Source organism: Corvus brachyrhynchos, unplaced genomic scaffold, assembly GCF_000691975.1.
Source record: "Corvus brachyrhynchos isolate BGI_N302 unplaced genomic scaffold, ASM69197v1 scaffold61, whole genome shotgun sequence".
Classification (NCBI taxonomy): domain Eukaryota; kingdom Metazoa; phylum Chordata; class Aves; order Passeriformes; family Corvidae; genus Corvus; species Corvus brachyrhynchos.
This window is the reverse complement of record NW_008236478.1, coordinates 641,254-664,281: the sequence shown is the minus strand read 5'-3', so window position 1 is coordinate 664,281 and position 23,028 is coordinate 641,254. Positions and strand designations below refer to the sequence as shown.

The 23,028-nt window shown below is 34.8% G+C and overlaps 1 protein-coding gene across 12 annotated transcripts in view; it reads right to left on the bottom strand.

The window, feature by feature from the left end:
* PPP3CB (protein phosphatase 3 catalytic subunit beta) overlaps positions 1 to 14,256 on the bottom strand; it is a 36,737-nt gene extending 22,481 nt beyond the window's left edge. For 7 of the 12 annotated variants that reach the window (XR_001859284.1, XM_017725900.1, XM_017725901.1 and 4 more), the window contains exons 1-8: positions 14,060 to 14,256; positions 11,843 to 11,967; positions 9,645 to 9,756; positions 8,620 to 8,765; positions 3,205 to 3,344; positions 3,029 to 3,106; positions 2,840 to 2,934; positions 1,187 to 1,312 (exon numbers count right to left, since the gene is read on the bottom strand). Coding sequence is in view for 9 of the 12 variants with exons in the window: in XM_017725900.1 (XP_017581389.1) it covers positions 1,187 to 1,312; positions 2,840 to 2,934; positions 3,029 to 3,106; positions 3,205 to 3,344; positions 8,620 to 8,765; positions 9,645 to 9,756; positions 11,843 to 11,967; positions 14,060 to 14,087 (850 nt within the window). In the remaining 3 variants the exon portion in view is untranslated. The remainder of the gene's footprint in view (positions 1 to 1,186; positions 1,313 to 2,839; positions 2,935 to 3,028; positions 3,107 to 3,204; positions 3,345 to 8,619; positions 8,766 to 9,644; positions 9,757 to 11,842; positions 11,968 to 14,059) is intronic. The other 5 variants (XR_001859282.1, XR_001859283.1, XM_017725899.1 and 2 more) reach the window with 1 other exon arrangement.
* Between the last annotated feature and the right edge of the window lie 8,772 nt (positions 14,257 to 23,028).

Here is a 23,028-nt window from a genome sequence, read left to right as displayed (position 1 = left end):
AAAGAGTTAACTCCATACCATAAAAGAAAAACCCAACCAAATTATTGTGATTTTGATCTGATCAGTGCAGACCAGACAACACTGACACTAAATCCTTCATCGAAAGTGGAAGCATGCATTTGTCCAAAGGCAAGGCTACCCTACAAGGGCCATGACTCCAGCAGTCTGAAGCATAGAGCAGGGCAATGAAACACTCAAACACTATTTAGTAAGTTGCTGGATGTCATTACCAGCAACACAACAAAAGCAAAATACACAGTATCAACCCTTTGCTGCTGAAAATGTTATCTACTGCATCATCAGGCAAGAAAGATAAAAACAAAATCTCCTTTCAAATGTCAGGTCCCTTCATTTAAACATAAAAGAAATTGTTGAGTGGGTTAACCACAGTAAGAAGTGTCCAAACTATTTGCATTTAACTGCTTACTAGAGACAACATAAGCAAATCCAGAATCCTAGGTTTTTACGTCCATAATACATAACTGCAAGAAATTGAAATTTTATTTAAATTTATTTTATTTGAACTGAACTAAATTAAAAATAATTTTTCAAAGAAATTTAAAGAGCTCTCCAGATCTCTTTTTCTGAAAAGAGCAGTTTCTGTCATGGAAGGATTTTAAACAGACCCAAATAGCCTCTAACCTCGTTGCTTGTCAACTGAGGACTACTTGGGGCCCCAGTGTCCTAGATTCAGAGTTATCATCTCTAGAGGGAAAAGAAAAGAAAAAAAGGAGGATCTGTTCTAAATTATCTTTTTTACAAGAAAAATTTTAACTGAAAAACTTATCTTCAATGAAGGTCAGTCTGTTATATCTACATAAGAAAGTTAACATTTTACACTAAAATCTCAATATAAACTTGTACCTATAACTATACAGGATTAATCATGTATATAACTTAGCATTTTGTACAATATGAACAATTTTAATAGTAACTTCAAAAGCAGTTCAAAGACACTACTTAACAATGAAGATGTACACCCTCAATGGAAATTACAATTTCTGTTAACATCTTAGCTATATTAGACACAATTCTAACTACCTTGACTTAAACAAGTGAAGAAAACAACACAAAAATAATGCAATTCATCTCTCATCAGTAAATATGTTTAAAAAAATAAAAATCTTCCCAACATGGATCTGGGAGATATAAGAAAGATATTAGTTGATGCATAACATCTACTAACCTTTTTCTCCAACAAATGGCAAAGACCATGTGAAAACATCCATAAAATTTGGTAGCCAGTAAGGATGAGGAGAACAATTGAACTGACGAATATTCATCACATTGTTTTCATATTTTAATACAGCAGCTAAAATGAAAGTCAGACATTTTGAAAAGAATGTTTAAAACTTTTGAGTACCACTAATGTAAAGTCACAGGCTTGGTTTAGGTCTATTTATACTATAGACTAAAGAATCCCAGTGGTATTCCATTCTCTTTCTTTCACAGTATTTGCAGACAGATAACTAATGGAGCACTTAGGATTTTCACTGCATATGTTGCACTTTAAGGTACTGTTACATGTCAATAAAGGTCTGTATTACCGTATTTTAGGTCTACAATGAACAAAGGTTTTAAAAAGTCCTGAAAAGGCATAATTTCATTAACTTTAACAAAACTAACTCAGAACAGCAGTATATTCAGTATATGCAAATTCAGGTTTTATTCTTCATTTGTGTCTTCCCATGCTATAAGCCTGGAGTAAAACCATAGACATCTAGAAGACGAAGGAAAAGAGGAAGCATTAAGAAAAAAGACAAAAAACCAGAAGCATTCTAAAGCTAAACAAGCAGTTGACTACATTTTTCTATACTTACACTTACATTAGACTGGGATTAGCTCATGTGAAAAAAGCTTACATTAGACTGGGAATAGCTCATGTGAAAAAGGGTTGTATGAACACAGTATCCATAGAGATAGTGACAAAACTTAAAAAGCCAGTTGAAGATATTTTTACTTCCCCTTTACTTTGCAATTAGTGAAAATAAAAACAACTCATCTTTTCCTGTGTACAGTCATTCACCCTACAGAAGTGGTATGGGCTGGGGGTGGTTCCTCATAGGTGGGTGGAAGAAAATGCAATGTATTTAATAGAAAAAAAGGTGTTGGTTTCAAAGGAACACTACTTGAACATTTGGAGATCATTCATTCATCACATACTTGAAATGCCTTACTTTAATATCCTACTTGAATTTCAGCAGGCTTTATTTTTAATTTCTGTTGTTGAACTTTATTCTCATCTATGAATAACACTAATTCACAGCTAAGCTCTTCTCTGTAATTCTGACTTGTAAATCTTTCTCCACACTATTAAACATGCTTCTCGTGTTCAACTCTGTCTTAGCAGAGAATGGACAGAAATGGATTCCTTGTTTTATACCTCCTAAATAATATTCCCAATGGCGATCAGTATTTTGATCACTACTTGCTCTTTCTTGATTTCCCATATACAGCCATTATGGGAATTATCATCACAGCTAAGATGCTCAGATGCCAAGATACACAATGCAAACCACCTTCCTTGCCCACTGAAGACAAGCAGAGGAATGCAAACTCATAGCACAGGGAAACCTTGCCTGACTGGATAACACCAGCTGATATAATCACAAGTACTAAATAGCAACAACTTTCATAAAGGAAACCTTTGCCCACACTTATGTTTCAAGGTACTCCTCTTAAAGGAGGTTGTCATTTATGGCTCTTCTTTATAACTTTCACTAATAGATTTTTTTCTGTCCTTCAGTTTCTTAATTGGCAAAAAGCTGTTGATATTAGATTATCTAGTTAGACAATTTTCTTTTATTGTTACATACAATTACTAATAACAAGTTCTTACCTTTATTATTGTAGACATCCAGGTAATTAGGTGCTGAAAAAATTGTTATTAAAGATGGGAACCCTGTAGTTTGACTTTTCCTGTACATTCTATAACTGCAAAACCAAACAAATTATATTACATCTTACAGCAAATAAGCAAACAATTTTCACACTGTGAATATTTCCTTGAAAGACACAAAGTACTCACCCTGCATCTTGTGCTTCATGTGCTCTAATGATTGACAACAAATTATTATTTTGCAAAAATTCACAAACTGCTGGATAGCTGTGAAATGAAAACAATGATGAGTAAAAGATATTCTCTTAAAATACGCAAGAAGAGACAGTACTAAAACACCCATGTAGATCATAGCATACTCTCACCTATAAAAGTATGAGCATCCTCTGACTGTATTATGACTGAAATGCTCGGGTGAATTTTCATTTCCAAAATCTTCTGAAGGATCTGACCACAGTAAGTCACACATTGGTCCAAATGCTGGAGGCTCTTTGAATCTATCTAACTGTTTAGAAAAAAGATGTAACAGCACAAAGACTCTTTAAATATTAAATTATTAAGTTTTACACATTTGTTAACCTACATATCCATCAATACCAAGCATTTTTAGAATAAATCCCAACCATATCAAAGAGAAGTAGTTTCTGTATAGTTTTTCCTCTCCTCCTCATGAAATAAGGCAGAGGCATGCCAAAAGAACCAAACCTGTTAAGAGCAATAAGATTTATTAGTTGTAAAAAGAAGGGAGATAACTTCCAGACTGATGGATATGTGTAATACAAGGTCAGGATACAGACAAGGAACAAAATGGTCCTTTTTCATGCACATGCCACATCTACCAATCTGGAGACACTACCAGGAATTAGCAAAGAGAAACAGTACAGAAAACAGGAATTATAAAAGAAAAGGATGGATAATTAGCACCAACTAGAAGAGACTAAATATATATTACAAAAAACTGCTAAAAATCCAAACTAACAAAAGAAAAAAAAAACCCACCCTGAAACACCCATCTCCATAATGGATCATTTAACAATGTAATGAAGATGACTGGCCCAGCTGTCTTAGATTGTTTTCATACAAGCTTTATTTTTCAGCTCTATCCCTGATGTAATGGGCCACAAGCATCTTGGGAGATGTCTGCATTTTCTCTCTTGCTTCTTCTTTACTGATTTTCACTTGAAACACCTGTTTTACCAGCCTGCAACTTTCCTAGTAGCCACAGTCAAAAAGGGCAGAAGTAAGGAGGAAAGCACATTTGTTAACGTAAAAGGAAAATACCCTGCTTAAGTAAGTTACAGGCAATTAATCTCTGCTGTCCCAGAAATGAAAGTAGATATCCCAGATTCAATGTAAAGTTTATTTTGTCTTTATGTAGCTGGAGTTTGTTCACAAGATGATTTTATCCAAGAAATGTAGGAACGGTTCTTTGATGGACAGTGCATTTATCTCACTTCACTTCCCATACCAAAGAAGATGACTTTGATGGTACTAGAGAACACTTAACTCTTCAGGACAGGCTCGAAGGGAGGTTTGGTGAGCACCTGGTGAATTTGAGTCTAACGGTCCATAGGAATCCATTCAAATATGGAACCAGCAGTAGTGCCAAGCTCTCTCATGCCCTGGAAAATCAGAGCTCCCGAGGCTGCCACCTGTAACATAAGTGGAAAGGTCCAGATCTTTACAAATTCCTGCCAGATAATGGTAAGGCAGGTATTAACTGAAGTTGTTGTTGGAATTTATTCAATATTAAAAATCCTGTGGTTTAACATTTCCCACACTGGATGATAAACCTGGTATGGAGTATTTCTTCCAGATTGAAGAAGTCAGTCCATCAACTTCTGCAAGTACCTGAATTTCTGTAGATTAAACCATCAAGTTTCTAAACCTCCAGCAATAAATTTGGGTCCAGAAGCTAACAGAGGCATTCACACAAGGAAGTTTCAACTGTTTGCTGATTGATGTTTCCTGCAATACAGAAAGCTGAAAGTCTAGAAAACATTTTTAAGAATTTTTCTTCAGTCTTCAAGGATTTTCCTTGTGACTTTGGCCAAATGGATAGAGACATTACAAATAAAAAGTTTTGGCTGCCTGCAATTAACACACCTCTCTCCCAAACTAATTTCTCATAGCATTCAAACAATAATGCAGCCATTTCCTGAAGGAAGGTCAGTTTGTAAAAAATAAATATACTTGCATATACTTATACTACATATACTTACTTACATTCACACCAAATCAGTTTCTCCTTCACTAGACCGTCAGACTAGACAGTCTACTAACTGGCATGGTTCTCAAGACATCTCAAAATTCAAGGAAATGTCACTTCAAGCTACTCAACCCAGATTGCATATATCAAATCAGAATAATCAACTTAAGGATTTCTCTATATTGGCACAGCACGAAAGTTAAAGGACGTGAGTCAATTCAAAACACTTGTTACTGATTAACTACTTCTGAATGTGCTTTGACAATGGCAAAACAGAATCTCAATACAAACTGGCTTAACGTTTTTCTAAGTATGATTAAGGTAACTGAGAAAGACAATTTTATTCAAGAATAAGAATCAATACACCTGGTGTTGGAACAGAACTAGGTAGTATATTTTTTAATATACTATAAAATACTTAAATCTAAATTATTTTCTGGTACTATGCAGTCAGGACAACTAAACTGACACGTATGAATGTTGCAATTCAGAAGTACCAAAACCTGAGAGGCAGATTAAGGTACAGCAAATTAAAACAATTTTACTTTTGAGGCAAAAGACCTTCACAGAAGTTTCACACAGGGACACCAGTTTTAATTAATCTGTCCTAATTTTCCTTGAGAACTATCAGCTAATAAAGCCTACGGAACAAGATGAAGGCCAGTGAAGAGTGGCAGTCATCTTACATATTACTGAACAAAAGGAAATTTCAGCAGGCCACAGAAAGGAAGCGAGGTATTACAAAGACAGATTCCCAGTAGTGCCACCATATATTTCAAGGCAATTAGCTGACCAAGTCTTATATCACCAAGAGCTAAACAAAAGAAGGATCATCTGCTGTAAATGGGGAAAAAAACTCAGTCTCTCTTTTTTAGAGTCACCATAATCTCACCTGGATACTTCCTTCTTTCTAAAATACTAGGCTTAAAAATCACAATTCCTGGCATTTTGTTTCAGTAGAAGTCTTGGCAGTGTAAATGATCAATTAAACACCATCTCTAAGTTGATGTGTCTGAAAGAGACACTCTTTACCAAGACAATCAGAACATTTGTGGAAGTGATGTTCAGAGAATAAAAATCAGATTACTTCAAGATTCACAAACTTCCATTTTGGCAGAAATGAGAAGCATCTACAACAACCTCTCTGGTTAGGATTCACTATCATGCCTAGTGTGATAGCTGTCCCCTTCTGGAAGTAAATTTATGACCGCAAAAATAATAATTTAAATTGTGTAGTTTAATCACCTTCCTGCATATCAATACTGATGAAAGACTTCATCCAGAAGAAATTGCACCCTGCATACAACTTTTTTCTTAGGTGATTCCTGCACTATTTATAGAGCTGTGATTTCCCTTTTATGCCAAATAATTACATCCTTGCAGCAAAGACCTCTCCTTAATAAGAACTTCTGCTAATAAACCAGAAGGCTTGAAATATTATACAATTGTCTTGATTGTTTACAGAAGTAATTTCACACACCTCACTTGTACTCCAAGTATATGATTTTTTCCTAGATACAAAACGAGCATTTCACATCACCCATTTAATTTAAATACATTAAAAATATCAGTGCATGCCAAGGTCTAATGCAGCCCAATTGAAGCTGCTGCCAATCCATGAATAGCGCCTTTTTCAGGTTACCAGATGATTCTTCAAAAACAAAAAAAGCCCAAGGAACAGTTCTATTAACACTGCCTTACATTTATAAACATGTTTTTCGTCAGAACAAAATACAATGCAGATTTTCATATATGCATATAAACATTTCACCGTAATGTAGCCTTGAACATTAGAGAAGCACATCTGAAAGTACAGCCAAGACAAGAGAATTACCTTTTAGTTTAATTTACTTGACACTTTGAAACCTGATTAGCTGCAAGACTGAGTCTACCAGAAAAATTAACCACAGTCCTGTTAAGACAGTGGCTTTCCAAAGTGTTTTTCCAGAATATGGTTTCTTTAAATTACTTTCCAAAAAGCCTTGACCATGGTTCTTTTCATCTGTATAGTGAGAAGTACTAAGGCATTGTCAGAATGGCACTGTTTAGTGTCTTTGCTTTCTTACTTCTCTCTCTCTCTGCACAATGCATATGGATTTCTGTACACGTTAGTATTTCCTTTGACAATGCAATGTGCCTCAGTACATTTTCCCACTTACACCACTGCTCTTGTAAATATACTTCCTCTCTGTTTCTACCATTTTCTTCTCCTCTCACATCACTCTGCTTGGCAGTGTAACATCTGTAAGTGAAATAAACTGACATTGGAGGCTCTGAAATTGTCCAATCAGTACAAAAAACCCCTAATGAATAAATATGGTGAATTCAGAAATGAGATTCAACTGGACAGCCTACAAATTTGAGGAAAGGGAGAGGTAAAAAAGAAAAATGAAGCACAAATAAAAGAGAAAATGCTAAGAAAATGAGAAATGCAATTAATGAAGATAAAAAGACAAAACAGGCTGTCAATATATACTTTTATACACTATAAAAGCAATTTAGGAGCATGCTTTTACTTTCTCTCTGACATTTAGATTTTTTTACAAATAGGCCCCCATGTATCATCTTCCATAGGTGGATAAACCACATTTTTTCTTCCATCCTTACCTAGAATCCCAAAGCTTTCTTAGAACTACCTATGTATATTTTAAGCTGAAATAATCTACATTTTAGCTGTTCCTAATCACAACAGGAACGGTTTTGATTTCCAAATGCGGCAGTCAAGATGTCAGCTAAGTTAACTTAAAGAAGTCTAAAAGGAGTATGCAAAAAGGAAAGCAATGGACTTTGAAAATTCCCATCTGATGCAATCTCCACCTGACAAGTCATCCATGCAAGTAGAAAGCATGTTATTAGAAACAGATACCTCATGTCATCACAATCTTCTGCCCTTTAAATTGCACATCACTACTTAGTATTTCCATTGTATAATTTTTAAAAAACTTTTTAAATTCTTCTTATGAATATGCTCAGCACATTTACCACAGTGAGAAGTACTCAACTGTTACTCAAATGCCTACCAAATTTGCCATTTTAAACAGCAATCTGAATTTCTACTAAATACTGCAACATCTCACTTTGTCAAAACTAAAATCCATATATCTAAGACAGTAAAAATTTTTTCAAAGAAATTCGAGAATAATTGAAATATGATGTTAGATATAGTAAACAATTCTAAGACTACAATTAATTTCAACAAATTCTCTCCTGGAAGCCATGAGAACACTAGCTCTTATCTGGAAAGAAATACAATGGATTGCTTTGATTGGATATGAAACTCTTCACATGTAATACCTGTCTCAGAAAACTACGTGGGGATTTTGAGGGTTCCTTTTTGTTGTGTTTTGTAACAGTCCCAGCCTGTCCCAATGAAGCCTACTAATGAAAAATGCACTAGATTATCTATGAGTTTTTAATTATGATACTACTTAGCCTACATTTCAGTTCCGGATTTACACTTCAACAAGAGACAAGAACAGAAAATATACTGACAACTTCATAAAGATGATTTTGTATAACATCATATAAATATCTCTATTTCTGCTTATTTTCAAATACACAAAATACTCACTCTCCTAATGTCATCTAGTGTATTAATTTCTGGTGAAAGTCCACCATGAACACAAAGAAACTGTTGATTTAAGAGAGCAGCAAGAGGGAGACAATCAAAAGCTTCCATACAAGCATCATAGACTCTTTCAGAGTACTTTATTTTACCTGCAGGAAAGAAAACAGAAATCATTATAAAATCCATAATATATGGATGAAGTAATCTAGTGGATCATAGTTATAAGAACATATATCAAAGTGAATGCTTAAAAAAGCCCCAAAACAATGAGTATTTTGGGGTTTAAATGAGCACTTCCACACACCACAACAGCAAGCACATTTCTAAGACTTATTTTCTTGCAGAACTATAAACTGCTTTCACTTCTTCTGTTATCTCAACTGTGGAGAAACTATTTTTATTTAAAAAAACAAACACTGAATTATTTAATATTTTAATACAATTATACAGCATACTTCAGTATAAAATACTACTGAGAAATTTGTGAATTCTCATTTACAATGAAAAGCTAAGAACTGATTATAGATTACACCATTTTTACCTACACCAAAGGGGGTTTTACCAGGCCAAATGATCCATTTATCACTGGATCAATAGTTATACAAGCCTTCAAATGGAGAGACAGCTTACATCACCAAAGAGTTATCTTACTAGTATAGCTGAAATCAATCCTCCAAATGGAAAAATTACCCCGCAGTAGGGATTTTTGCTAGCTTCACAATGCTGCTCAGCAAATTACTCTGCACTCCTGACTACAGCCAACACAGCAAAATTATCTTCCTCTCCAGGATTTTAAAATCAAGATTGTTATATCAAAATTTACTCAATAATGTATATTTACAGCCAGCTGTCTTCTTGCACTCCAAGGCCACACTGAACTGCAAGCAATTCTACAGAAGTCAATGGGGGCCTCCAGATGTTTGTAATGCCTTAATTAACTAAGGGACAAACATCTCTCAAGCACAATGACAGACTATAGATCAGCAGGTTGGAAGTAAGCTAATTTTATATTCTTAGACAGTACTTACATTCTTGCTTAAAGGTAAAATACTCTGTTAGGTGTCTGCATTCATGGTTGCCTCTCAAAAGAAACAATGTGCTTGGGTAAAGAATTTTCAGGACCCATAAGTACAGCACGCACTGTTGAAAAAACAGGATATGCAGTAAAATACACTAGTTTATGAGAACTTTAGAAATTATTACTGAGGAACACTGAGTAAGGATGTTAACAGTTTCAAAAAGCACTGCTTTTTGTGTCACTATTGCTTAATGTGTCATTTTAAAACGGCACTATTTCCCCGAGTCCAGTTCTGGACATGAGTTAGGCAAATTGTTTATTACTTTTCCTAATAATAGCCACACAGAATGCTGAAAAAATACTTATATTTGCTGGATATTCAATAATAAAATAAACTCAGCAGAATTAAACTGTAGAACACTTTCATCTAGACTAATACTGTATGTGTTTCTGCCTAAAATCTGATTTTATATATGATTCTAAACACTGGCATAAGAAGAAAAGGAGACATTTATTAATGAGACTGTAAAAAAAAAAAAAAACCAACCTGACAAAATCACTTCCCTTAAGGTTACCTACATCATTTGGATACAACTTTTAAACTTCAACTGGACAGAGTAAATCATCCCTTCCCCAAACACTGGGAAAGCTGATTGCTTTTTCAGTGTACAAGCAGCAAAGTCAAAGAATTACAGTGATTTTCTATCTATCATTATTACTGCAACAACAGCAGCAAACCCTCAAAAAGACAGAGCTAAGAACATGCACAATTATTTCAGTTTATAGCCTGTTACCACCCAGCAGTCCTGAATGCCCAAAACGTATTTCATAAATTTCAGATCTAATTCTTGTCTTTCTAACTGAGCACAGAAATCTCAAAACCCCAGAAGTTTTGGACTTCACTGAAGTCACCTGCAAGCTGTTATTATTGTTGTTCTTAATCAATACCAGTACCCCAAAGCTACCATTCTTCAAAGACATTTTGCACAGAATACCAGAGTACAAGAAGGAAAAAAGAAAACAAATGAACACTGCAAAAAACCACTGCAAACACTGAGAAACACATCAAAGATTTTTATTGTGAAGTATTGCTAAACTATTTACTGAATTTTTATCTTCTTCGTAAAAATATGCAAAAGCAATCATTGCTCAGAAGTTTTTTTAAGTGTAACGGTGAAAAGCTTTCATACCAGGTTTTGATATATTAACATAGAGAGTTGCTATGTCAATGCCTTTTTCTAGGACGATTACATTATTTGTAATCATCATGAACAGGCGAAGAAGATCAAACTAATAAATAGGGAATGTCTATTGAAATTTTTCCTTAAAGATGACTTTGAAGCAATCATTCTTGCTACATCTCCTGTTTGGCTACCATCTCTAACAACCCCAAAATGCATTGTGCATGCCTTTCACAGCACACACCCACACGTTATTTGAAGCGCAACATTTTAATAGAGAAATTAGAGAAAATACACCGTGCACGACACTATTTCAAATGATATGCCATTCCATTAGAGTTGGTATCTATGAAGAGATCCCAAGCTGAGGCACTTCCCAGGCTGGTTCCAGAAGAACACTTAACTTAAAAACCATGCTCTGAAACTAATCGATGTGGATAAGTGAATATCTTTGAAATGTAGCATACTTAATAAACATGCTGAAAATTAAAAAAATTATTTGAATTCAAAGTAACTGAAAAATTAATGGCAGAAACACAGGTCATCCTTAGGAAATATCTGTATTTGCTCTAAGAATTTTAGTAAAGAAAAGTATTAATAATTATTAAAAAACATTTGATTATATAAATAAAACTAGTTTCTTTTATAAAAACAAACAGCTAATAATATTAAACAGATAATAATATTACAAATGATAAATTTAAAAACTCACGACTAACCTGTTCTCCGAAAACACACAAACATATTACCAGAGAAGCAGCATTATGTGTAATAATGTTACAGAATTCAACTTTTAGAAAATTAGCTAGAGAAAGAGGAGAAAAAATGAGTAAGTCTGGCGATTTCAACAGGACAGTCCGAACAACTGGTCAACATCCTGCTGTAAACAGGCCTTTGTCACAGGAGAAGGCACAGCAAGGAAGAACACATTCACATGTTAAAGCAGACCTAAAATTTCATTCGAAAACCTAAGTGAAAGCGTGCTTATAAAAAAACTAGGACAAAACAGATTAATATATTCAGTTACCTCTATACTAAAATAACCTCTGTCTACATAGTCACCGAGGAAGAGGTATCTTGTGTTAGCAGGTGATCCTCCCACTTCAAACAGCTTCATTAGATCAAAGAACTGGCCATGAATATCACCACACACTGCAAGCAAAAATTTTGTTCGAATTAATTTAAAAATATCTAACAGAAAAGTTACTAAGTTATAGTTAACAGCCACAAAGTACTTCTAATTAAGAGGAAAGGCAGGTATAAAGCAGGAATAACAGAAATTTTTGAAGGTTCCCCCTTTGCTTTTCATTAAAATGCTGTCTTCACTACCTGTGACAATGCTGATGATAGCTCTATTTGAGTCTAGGCGACTGGGGGGTATTTTTCTAACACATTTAATGCACTGAGCATTGAGGTCTTGAAAGCTGTCAGCACCTCTTTAATGTCCTCCCCAGCTCCTTAGGTATCTTTGCAAAATCTCCTTGGTACATGTATTTGAAAATGCCTGCTGCTTCGCAACAATCTGCTGAGTCCATGTGAACTTGAAAAAAGCAGGGAGAGTGCTTTTGTTTCTGAGTCAGACTAACATACCTTTTAATAAAATCGTATCTTCTCCTTACTCTTCTCCTTCAAATAACCACGTTCACTATTTCAACAGTGGATTTTTCTTGTGCTTTTAGAATATGAGATAGGACAAGACCAGTGGTCAGCAACTGAAGGCAGAAGTGCCAAAGATAGCAGCAGATGGGAAGTCTTTAAGGAGCGTACAGCAAAACCAGATCACCTCACAGTTTTAAAAAAAGTAATTAAAAAATGCATGGAAGAGACAACTGCTCCTATCTCCTCTTTCCCACAGGAGTTCCCAGTTCAATGGAAGTCAGGATCTGCCTTCTCACTTCTGCATAATGTGTCACTGGCAACAATTAACAGGAATTTGAGAGACTATGCCTTTCATTGAAGCAAAATGTCACTGATCAACTCATAAATAGCATCTTCGGACTTCTTAGAGTTAATCAGTAAAATTTTTGAAGGAAAGAAAGTTGTCCTAATTCTGGAAAGAAATACTGGATATGGCACACCACATTTTAAAGGTTGTTACTCTCTTTGAGCAGACCATTTGTCATCACAGCCTACAAAATATGAGACTAAATAGAATGTGCACTCTTTTATGTCTCTTTCATTATGACTTCTACTCAACCACTGAAAGAACTTCCCTCCTTTTTAAGTTGCCAATATACCAATTACCTGTACAAACAGAAATATAAAAATGCTAAACAAACTTTAGTTTTGAGTTTATCTGGAACTTCAAAGGACTCTGAGCTCATTCAGCCACTTAGTAGTTAGCAGCATTTCAATCATTCTTTTTTTTTTAAATGTCAGCAATAATAATGATGTGCTGACGTAAAGTTTCCATTTACCCAATACTAACAAATAGCAAGCTGATGCCCTAAAAGAAGCTTTCAGACACTAATTTTATATAAATCCATTTAGAAGAAAACACATTCAGATGAAAGAAAATCCAATTTGAACATAAAAAGCAAATCTACTTTCATAATCATAAATAACAGACATGCAACATAAACTACTGTCTCTGAGTCTAGATTGTTTATAAATAAAAGTATTAACGGACACCAAATTCCACCTTTCACCAGGTCAAACAGAAATAGAGCTGTTCAAACTATGAAAATACTCAAGAAAACCCTAAAAGTCAGTTTTGTATCCCAGTGGATCTGGCCCTAGTGTCAAAGATGCTAAAACAATCTTTATCAGTACCACAACTCTCACAAGAACGTGGTTTTACATGCAATCACCAGTCTCACTTATAGATGAATACGAAGGTGTATTTTTTACTAAGAATCCCAGTTGACAGTATTTGTTTCAAACCACAATAATTAGCTTCTCTTCACATATTTAGATTTCAGGATTATCCTGAGTTCAGGTAGATGCCTTTATTCCTACGTATAATATTGCAGGAATTAGAAATCCATATTTTAACAACATTTAACTACTTCCTTCTTTTTTCCCAATTTTAATACCAATCCTACTAGCTTTTTCAATAGGTTTAATGCCTTCATTTTGCAAAACAATGTGCAGACTGTTAGGCAAATGCAGTTGTGAGGGATAATTCAATATGACTAACAGAGAAATTTTAATTTAGCAATTTTAAGACAAATTCTACTACTGAAAAAATCTTTTCAAATTTTTTTCAAATTTAATTATGTATGAAATTACCTAGAAATATTACCTGTAATTGGAGCTTCAACTTCTATCATAGTTTTTTCCCTCCGTAATATTGCAGCACCCTCATTGATGATTCTAAGTGCAATTTCTTCATCCACTCGACCTTCCTTTATCAAGTGGTTCTTCAGAATGTCAACCCTTGGTCTTCCATCTGTGTCAAATACTTCTTCAGACGTCAAGCGATGTGTTGGTGGAAAAGGGACAGCTAAAATTTAAAAAGAATAAATGGCAGTCACAACAATGCTATTTTAAAAATACAGTCCATCTAGGAAAAGGGATCTATCACGGAATAGCTGCTATCCCAAGTAGCGAACTTGTCTTTTCACCAACCAATTTTATGACATCATTAAAATCTGGACAGAGCAGTGCTGTGTATATATTTTAAAAAATAAGGTTGTAGAAACTATAAAATGTAGTTAGAAGGCACAGTAATATGTACAGTATCTGGAAGAGTCAAAACTGACTTTGCAAAGTGAAATAATCTCTTTCCAATATACCACCATTCCCTGAAGGACACATGAAGTACTGATGATGCAGGATTATCCATGTAATAGCCACTCAGACTTTCAAAAGCATTAAAAATTATCCCATCATTGAAGCCTCAGAAGAAAAAAACCCACCAAAAACCCTCAACCAAACAACGCAACCACCAAAACAAATGCGAAGCTAGCAAGAAAAGGATCCAATACTGTTCAAAAGACTAGAAATAAAAGGAGCCAGCAGGCAGTGGCTGGGGACCCAAGCAGGCTCAGCAGCTGCCCAGACAGCACGTTTGGCAGTTGGCAGCAGCTCAGTTACTGCACAAGTGAAATACGCATGTGAGCTATGGAAAAAGAGGATACTTCAAAACTGCCACTAAGCAGTACCATGGCACTCAGGATGTTACAGGAAATAAAACTAATCTGACCCTGTCCTCTCCTCAAGCATAACTACTGTTGAAAGAATGAACTAAAACAGAAGCAAAACCATTCTGTTTCTTGCCATTTAAATACTGTATGTTAAAAGAGAAAAATGGGAGGAGCCCATCTATTCAAAGATAAGAACTAGTAGTATGAATACACTTGTAGATAGATTATTCATACTTATTTTCTTACTCTCTGAAGTCAAACTTTACATTCCAAAAATCAATGCTTAGGTACTGAAACATTCACTAACTTCATGAAGTCAATTTCTAGATTACTAGTAACACATTGCTACCGTTCTCTTTCATGAAATAATAAAAATCTATCAATAAAACAACTGATGCATAAATCATACATATATTCACTGAAATTAAATTAGTCTAGAAAATAAACTAGAGATATGTCTACTATTCCTCTTATAAAAGTTTCTAGGTAGGAAGAAGCTGAAAAATGTGCCTTTACACAGTGTAGAACAAATTCACCACTTTTTTGTGGACATAAAGTATTTGATTAACAAAAGAGAAATTACATGCCTTTCCTTCAGTCCCCTCTATCAGTAATTCAAATTTCACTCAGAAATGTTAAAATTCCATGTAGTCCAAATGTTAATAAACTTAACTTAGTTATCAAAAGAACCACTTCCATTTTATGCACAATTGTTTAAAAACATAAATCTAGCTCTGAAAAGAGAAATTAATTATTCCAACAAAATAAATCTATCTAATTTTTTAAAATAATTTAATTATAACCATGCAAGCATCAGTTATAATATTTACTGCTTTTCTGAACTTAACTTTGCAACCTTCAGATTCTCTTAATGTTATTTTTTACATTATCTGGAAGTTTATATCAATCTGTACATAAATTAGTTTTAGGCTCTTTCTTGCCCCACTTTTTTTAATACATTATTTGTGGGCCCACAACTGCCTTCAGCAACTCAAAGTTGAGTTCGTCCTTTTAGGAGAGACCAGACAACTCACAAAGGAGATTTCTCCTGCTTTAATCGTTTCAAACGCATTAGAGATCTCACACACCTACCCAGAACCAAAGTCAGTCACCTCCAAGACACAGTTTTCTAAGAACTGTGCTTCATTAATCCTAGTATTATTCAGATCTACTTAGGTGAAAGATGACTGTTCGTTCTTTTTGGAGTTTTCTTGGAGTAGATAGAGGGTGTGGCAGAGAATGGTCTGTTGAGATGACCACCTGTTCTTAATTTTCTAAAGTGCAAATCATTACTGACTTACTACAACTACCAGTGGCTGCAGAATTCAGAAAGACCCCTTTCTTATGACAGTTCAGATATTTCAGAGGTTCTAAGTCCGTGGTAAATGAAATTTTCTTCTCTTAATAAAGTCCTTATATCTACTTAACGCATTTCAGATCTGATTAGCACAAAAATATCTATTTTAACAAACTATAGCTTTGAGTTTCTCTATCAAGTTATATTTTCTGGGAGGCTAAAAAACCAGATGTTTTAATCCAGTGTCAAATTATTTGAATTAATATACTTATGAAGACTCAAATTTAAAACTCTGTATCTGGGGGTTCATTACCCATAATGCCCAAAGCCCACGACTGTGGTATGAGAAGTAATTAAGCATCTCTAAAGTTATATTTGCCTCATGAAAAAATGAAGTATGAAGTCTTAAAACTAGTTCCTCAGAGTTTAACAAAATCCTTTTCACACAATACATGTATTTTCCCATTGCTCAAGAAGGATTTCTTAAGAGTAATTTTCAGAGAAGGCAGAATAAAATATTGCTAAAGATTTGAGCCATGATCTGCATCATCCAGTGACTAAAAAGTAATACTTAATACAAAAACTGTTTCTTTCCATTTTATACTTTAATTTTTGTCCCAGCAATAGTTAACACTGTATTAGAGTGCATACCTTTGAAAAATATTACAAACAACTTCTTTTAATAAGTTAAGGATGATGATTTTTGAAGCATGTAGACAATTTCTGCAAACTAATGGGTTTAATTAAACCTTTGATGAAGTAGTCATAGAATGTTATAGCCTAAGGAAAAAGAATTGCAGCATGATGTGTTCCAAGACAGAAATATAATCCATGTTTTAAAGTCTTTGTGCACAACATGTGCTCTCGGGACTGTAACGGAATGGTAATTAAGAGGAATTACCCTAAGGAAATAACATGGTGTTGGGCATTAAAGGATTCTCTTCTTCCATTCCCAGCAAAGCTAAACAATAGAAAAGTATCTAGAGATCAATCTCTAAAGTAATACACACTGCAGTACAAAATAACAGATTGTATCTTATTAGTAAAAGTATAGATGTTAATAACAAATGTAACACATCATGATTTCCAACCACGAACAAGATTTTCTACAACAAACCATTGCTTGCTAGTCAAAATTAATCAATTTCACTTTAGAAATATATATGGATGATACAATTTTAATATATTGATCAAAAAATGTAAACAATAGTTTTGGGGAAAAAAAGCAGTGAATAGCTTTTGGGACGTGTTAATAAAAATATTTTGATGGGTTTTTATTACTACTTGTATATGCACTAACAAAGAGGGAAAAAAGCACCTTTCCTTTATACTGCAGTACTAATAAGATATAGAAAGCAAAACCTCTAAACCTAGTTCTACACTGACTTTCTACAAGTCTCTGGGTCCATTGATATCTTACAATAAAGCATGCTGTGGAGATTCAAAGGATAGCACCAATCTGAAGGGATAAATTCCCAGTACGTAGTAAGAAGTTCAAAGCATAAAAACTACATTAGTGTGGCACTTCATCCAATATCATAATCCCTGCTGAGAGGTGCAATATGGCAACTAACACAAACACGCTACTTCCAGACCCAAAGCAGGTCTCACACTGGCTAGTAACAGAGTACAACAGTAGCTGCTCATAAAATCTTACATGTAGATATTGTAAATTTAAACCACGCTGATATATATGCTCAATTGTAATAACCTCAGTTAAATCTGGCTTGTATCAAGAGACACCCTGTTGGAATAGGCTCATGAAACAAGATGAGATCAAAGCCTCTAGACTAATGTAAGAAAAAGCATCAAGGATTAACTGTACAAGGTACTGTACTTTCATAAGCAAAATTGTTTCTGTTCTTATAACTGTAAAACTTAAATAATTCTTCGTCTCTCACAGCGACAGAAAATTAGCCATTTTTCCTCTACCATCAGGAGTCCACGGCATGTTTCATGAATTTAGTTTTGGCTGTTAAAACCCGCTCAATATCCCAGATTGCATTTTCTGTTTCAAGAATGTTTTTGATTTCATAGATAAAGTCTCACCTCACATTACTAAGGTTACTAAACACAGACATTCTGTTTGCAAAGAATTTGTTGCTTCAGTGATAGGTATACATGAAACAGTATATATGTTTGTCTCCACCAAATGTACCATGTATCAATACAACCACGGTGTTCTGTGACAGAAAGGCCAGCATTCTTCATTTTGTCAGCAGGTTTATTATCATGACAGCAGAGTGGTCTGTGGTGTTTCTGTTGTTTAGTCACCTTTTCTGGTCTTCTGGTTTTATAAATGCATTGCTATGTATTGTCACTCAGAAGAATCACAAAGCCTAACACCTACTATATCTTTCAGTCTGTCCCTGGAGTTTTCACATCTCTGCCAACATTCCTACAGAAGGAAAAGATGAAGCACCCATAACTGCTAAGGACAGAATACATCCAATAATCCTTCTGCACTGGCAGAACAGATTTGAAAAGAAATAGGATAAAGACATCACAGATGGTCTGTGGACCAGCAACCTTGAAAATACTAGATAAGCACAAATACACAGCCGCATCTACTGGAATCAGAAAGCTACAATCAATAGCTGACAAAAACCACAAGTTACCCTATTCACCTCAAACAAGGAAGCACAGATTCAGCAAAGTCAGTTTCTTGCAAATTACAAAAAATATCCCAAAGTTTCTTTGAATACAAGGTTCCTGCTGTATTAGCCAGCATTCTAGAATCAAGAAAAAGGGCCCTGTAAACCGTAAACCCTACAACAGCACTGAAGGTACTATTTATTTCATCCTCACTTATCATGTACTTGCAGTCTCAAAAGTTTCATAGAATTTTAAATCTCAAATGAAACTATGGATATATCTTGCATGCCGTGGTGCGTTCATTCATCTTTTATACTGTCTGTGTAGTTTTTCAATTAACTTGGTTGATGTTTTTGGAAGTTCCTCACAGGAAAAATACAATTGTTTGTTTGAAAAGTATTTAAAGATACTCCTGCCATTAAAATGGCCGCACTGTGTTTTGCCAAAAGATTACTTAAGTGCTTAAATGTGCTTCTGGCAATGATGGATGAATAGATCTTTCCCTCTCCATACTCTGTTGTCCAAACAGGGTGGTTTACAGATTTTCTCTGGAGTTTCATCCAGACTATCATGTTCATGACCACTGCTAGAACTGTTTTCTGCTATTTTGTCCAGATTCTGAATAGACGTTTTCATAGTTTTTGCCTCCAGTGCACCTTATTGCTACAAATTCCACAATTTGAATCACATGTTATACGAAAAGGTATTTCACACCTTTTCTATTTTGTTGAGTACCACATTTCTCCTTTTCACAGGAAGACAAGTTACAGTTGCTTCCTAATCAATTTTTCCATTAAATACCACTCATAAGGTAAGAAATATCTAATTCTATCCCCTATTAAACCACTCTTTTTCCAAGTCAGAGACTTGTCACTTTTGTCATTCCACCCTGTCCAAAAGGCACTATGTGCCTCTGAACATACCTTTACATAAACAAAAAAATCAGGAAGATGGAACAAAATTACATGCTGTTGTTCAAGATGGACAAATAACACAAAATACATATAATGCATGATGGTACAATCTCTTTTTTCTAAATTGGTCATCCAATACTCCCTGAATTCTTATCAGACCATTTGACTGCCACTGCAATAACATTTTCAGAATGTTATCCATACAGATCCTAATATTTCTTTCCCAAGTTCACTGCCTTCCATGTTTAAGCAAGAATTGTTCTGTCCTTTGTAGAGTCTGCTCTGTCTTTATCTGAACAGTATCTCCTACAACTTCTTTACCAGGCACTCAGTCTAACAAGAGCTTCCTGAAGCATCTCTGGAAATTTGCTGTCCTGGATAAGTGTTACTATTTGCCATTCACTCTGTTTTCTAAAGAACTTGTCAACACATTTAAAGAGCACAGATGACAGATGTTAACCTCTCTCCACCATGGGAGTTTACTACCTATTCACATCCTTTCTCACCTAATTAATTTTGATCCAGAAGAGGGTATTTCTTCTTTTGCTTACTTTAAAGACTTCAATGCCTGATGAATAGTTTTGCCTGGATGAAAAAGCTCACTGGATCCTTCAAAATATTCTAACAATTTCTCTTGATTTTCATCTATGAAAACTGTACCAACTCCTCTTTAACACTGTATTTGCCAGGGATATAGTTAGTCCACTCTTTCTTACAAGTGCTATGAATCTGTTTAAATTAAACTTATTGATCAACAGTTCTCCAGTGCAATCTAGAATTTTTTTAGAAAATGCTGCTGTGCTCCATCTCTCAGACTCAGAAGATGAGATATGCCACAGGCTATTGAAAATAAACCCATAATTTTGTACCCCAAACCCCCAAATAATTCCTTTAGAACCACCAGACAAATATCTTCTGATCCTGGGATATTTTTTGGAGAACATTTCTTTTGTTGATATGTTTTGAAACCACTTACATTTCAATGAGAGAATTATTTGATCCATTCAGCAATAAGAACTGACTCATGTGCGAAGGAGTCCTTAGTTCCTTAAACAATAAACACACATGTAAGCAGTTGCCAGATTTTTGTGCTCTGCCCTTACCTTCCCAGCCCTCAACTGCCAATTTGCCCAACTGAAATCTAAGCAGGCTTCCATTTTTGCATAGGGTTTTTTGGGTTTTGTTATTATTTCAATATTTAAGCACTCTAAATATCCCCTAATACAAAAAAAGACCAGTCAAACACTTACTTGTCAGAATTCAGTTCCATTCCATTGTCTCTCTCCCAAAACAAAACTGTGATTTTAAATTTTTCTTTCTTTTTTTTTAAATATGAACTTTTAATACTCTCTATACACTGCTGCTTTTCTGGATGATGTTAGAATAATTTCTGGCCAGCAGCATAAGTGCCATATAATATTTTTAAAGCAGGCTTCATGCTGCCTGTCAACTTTTAACCTTTTACCTTTTTTTAAAACCAGACTCTGAATTATAAATTTAAATACTGCAATGATTTCTTTTTCTCCTTACATGGGCGTAATTGTTCAAAAGTAGCTATCAGAACCTCAATTTAGGAGCCTGTTCAAGGATATGAGTTACATCTCTTTGGGTTTCTCTAAAGAGTTGTTTCAATAAGCTTCCATTTAATATCTAAAATGATTGTCTGCCAATCAGACTGTACCATGACTTTTATCCAAAACAAAGGAATACTGAATCCTTCCATTTCCGGAAGAACAGACATAATCTCCAAATTTAGCATTAGGTCAGCATGACAAGGTCCCATGGATTGCTTCCCAAGGCCTAGCAACACCCACAGTGTAATGCTGGGAGGATAGAGCACTTCCAAGTAGAACTACCCACAAGTGAGTCAGAGAAGCCCTGATGCTTTGCCCTCAAAGTAAAGGCAATGAAGGCTCATCCCTGCCATGCCCAGGAGCACTCTATCAAACAGTGTGAATTTACAAGCACTTCTTCATCCTTACCAGGGAAAAGTACTTTACTACAAGGTAGCAAAACAGTTGTTTCAGTAGAAAAGATACATTGACAAATTTAAAACTTGAAAGTCACATGCTGAAAGGTGAGGTGAGCCGATTGAAGTCAGTCAATTGTCATCCAACAAGAAAGGCAAACCCAAAGAACCAGATACAACATTTAAGTATCAAGAGCAGTTTACAGAAAAAAGATTTTGACAGAACATAACAAAGGGAACTACTCTGTTTCACAAGACAGTAAAACACTAAGTATCCTTCAAAGATGGAGAGGGTGCTTTAGTAAACAGTGAATCAGAACAACAGGTACATTTTCTCATCCCTATTTAGAGGAAAAAAAAAAAAAAAAAGCAGTAACAAAAGCCTCATCACAAGACACCTTTTGGGAACCAAATGCCAAAAGTTGACTTTAAGGTGTTTCGGTTTCATAGCTAACCATTAATTTATAGGAAACTCTGTAAGTACAAAGTACTTAGGAAATTTAACTAAGTGGTGTAAAAAGAAAATTTGAGCTTTTTATACACTTTAAAAGCAACCAATGACCTTTGATGAGACAATTCATACTTGGAAAGATATGCTAAACAACACAGCTAGACTGCATATTTGAAGTCATTATAATGTTTATTTTATATGTATCTATCTGATATAATACCTGATAGACTTTTAAATACTTCTCTACATATTTGTACATATTTGTACTTCCCATCAGCTGCTAAATATACAAGTCAAAATATGAAGGGGGACACATCCTAATCATTACCCTACCTTCTTAGAAAAGATTAGTTACTGATGATACAGTAATTCAATAATTTCTTCTCGGGTGAGCATCTCTTGCTCATTTCTGCTAACACAGAAGTGGTAAAGAATTCAATTTCTCAAAGCCTGTGAAATTTAATGGATTCTGTTCTTTATCCTCCTCTTCCAGTGATACAGAGAAAGAAAATAAAATTTAAATAAAATCAAGATAAATAATGCAAATAACAGCAAGCTTTAAGTCCTGAATTCATATTTTCTCCCAAGAAGACACAGTATATAGAGAGCACGAAAGCTGAATTACGGACCAATACACGGATACACCAGATAATATTACTACATTTTCTCTGTGGCTTTTCTTAAGAATCTGAGACATTATAAAAGACCTATTCATTGTATAACAGGAAAGAGTATGGTGAATGTTTCTTGGTATGTGAGAGGCAATGCATCTGTTTGTGAAGAGGGATGTGACACAGTTGTCACATTTCAGCATGGTTTCAACAAACTGCACAGATACTCCCACTTAGGACTGACATAACCTGCAATCTTGCACTTCTGGGGTCACTGTCTAAAAAAAA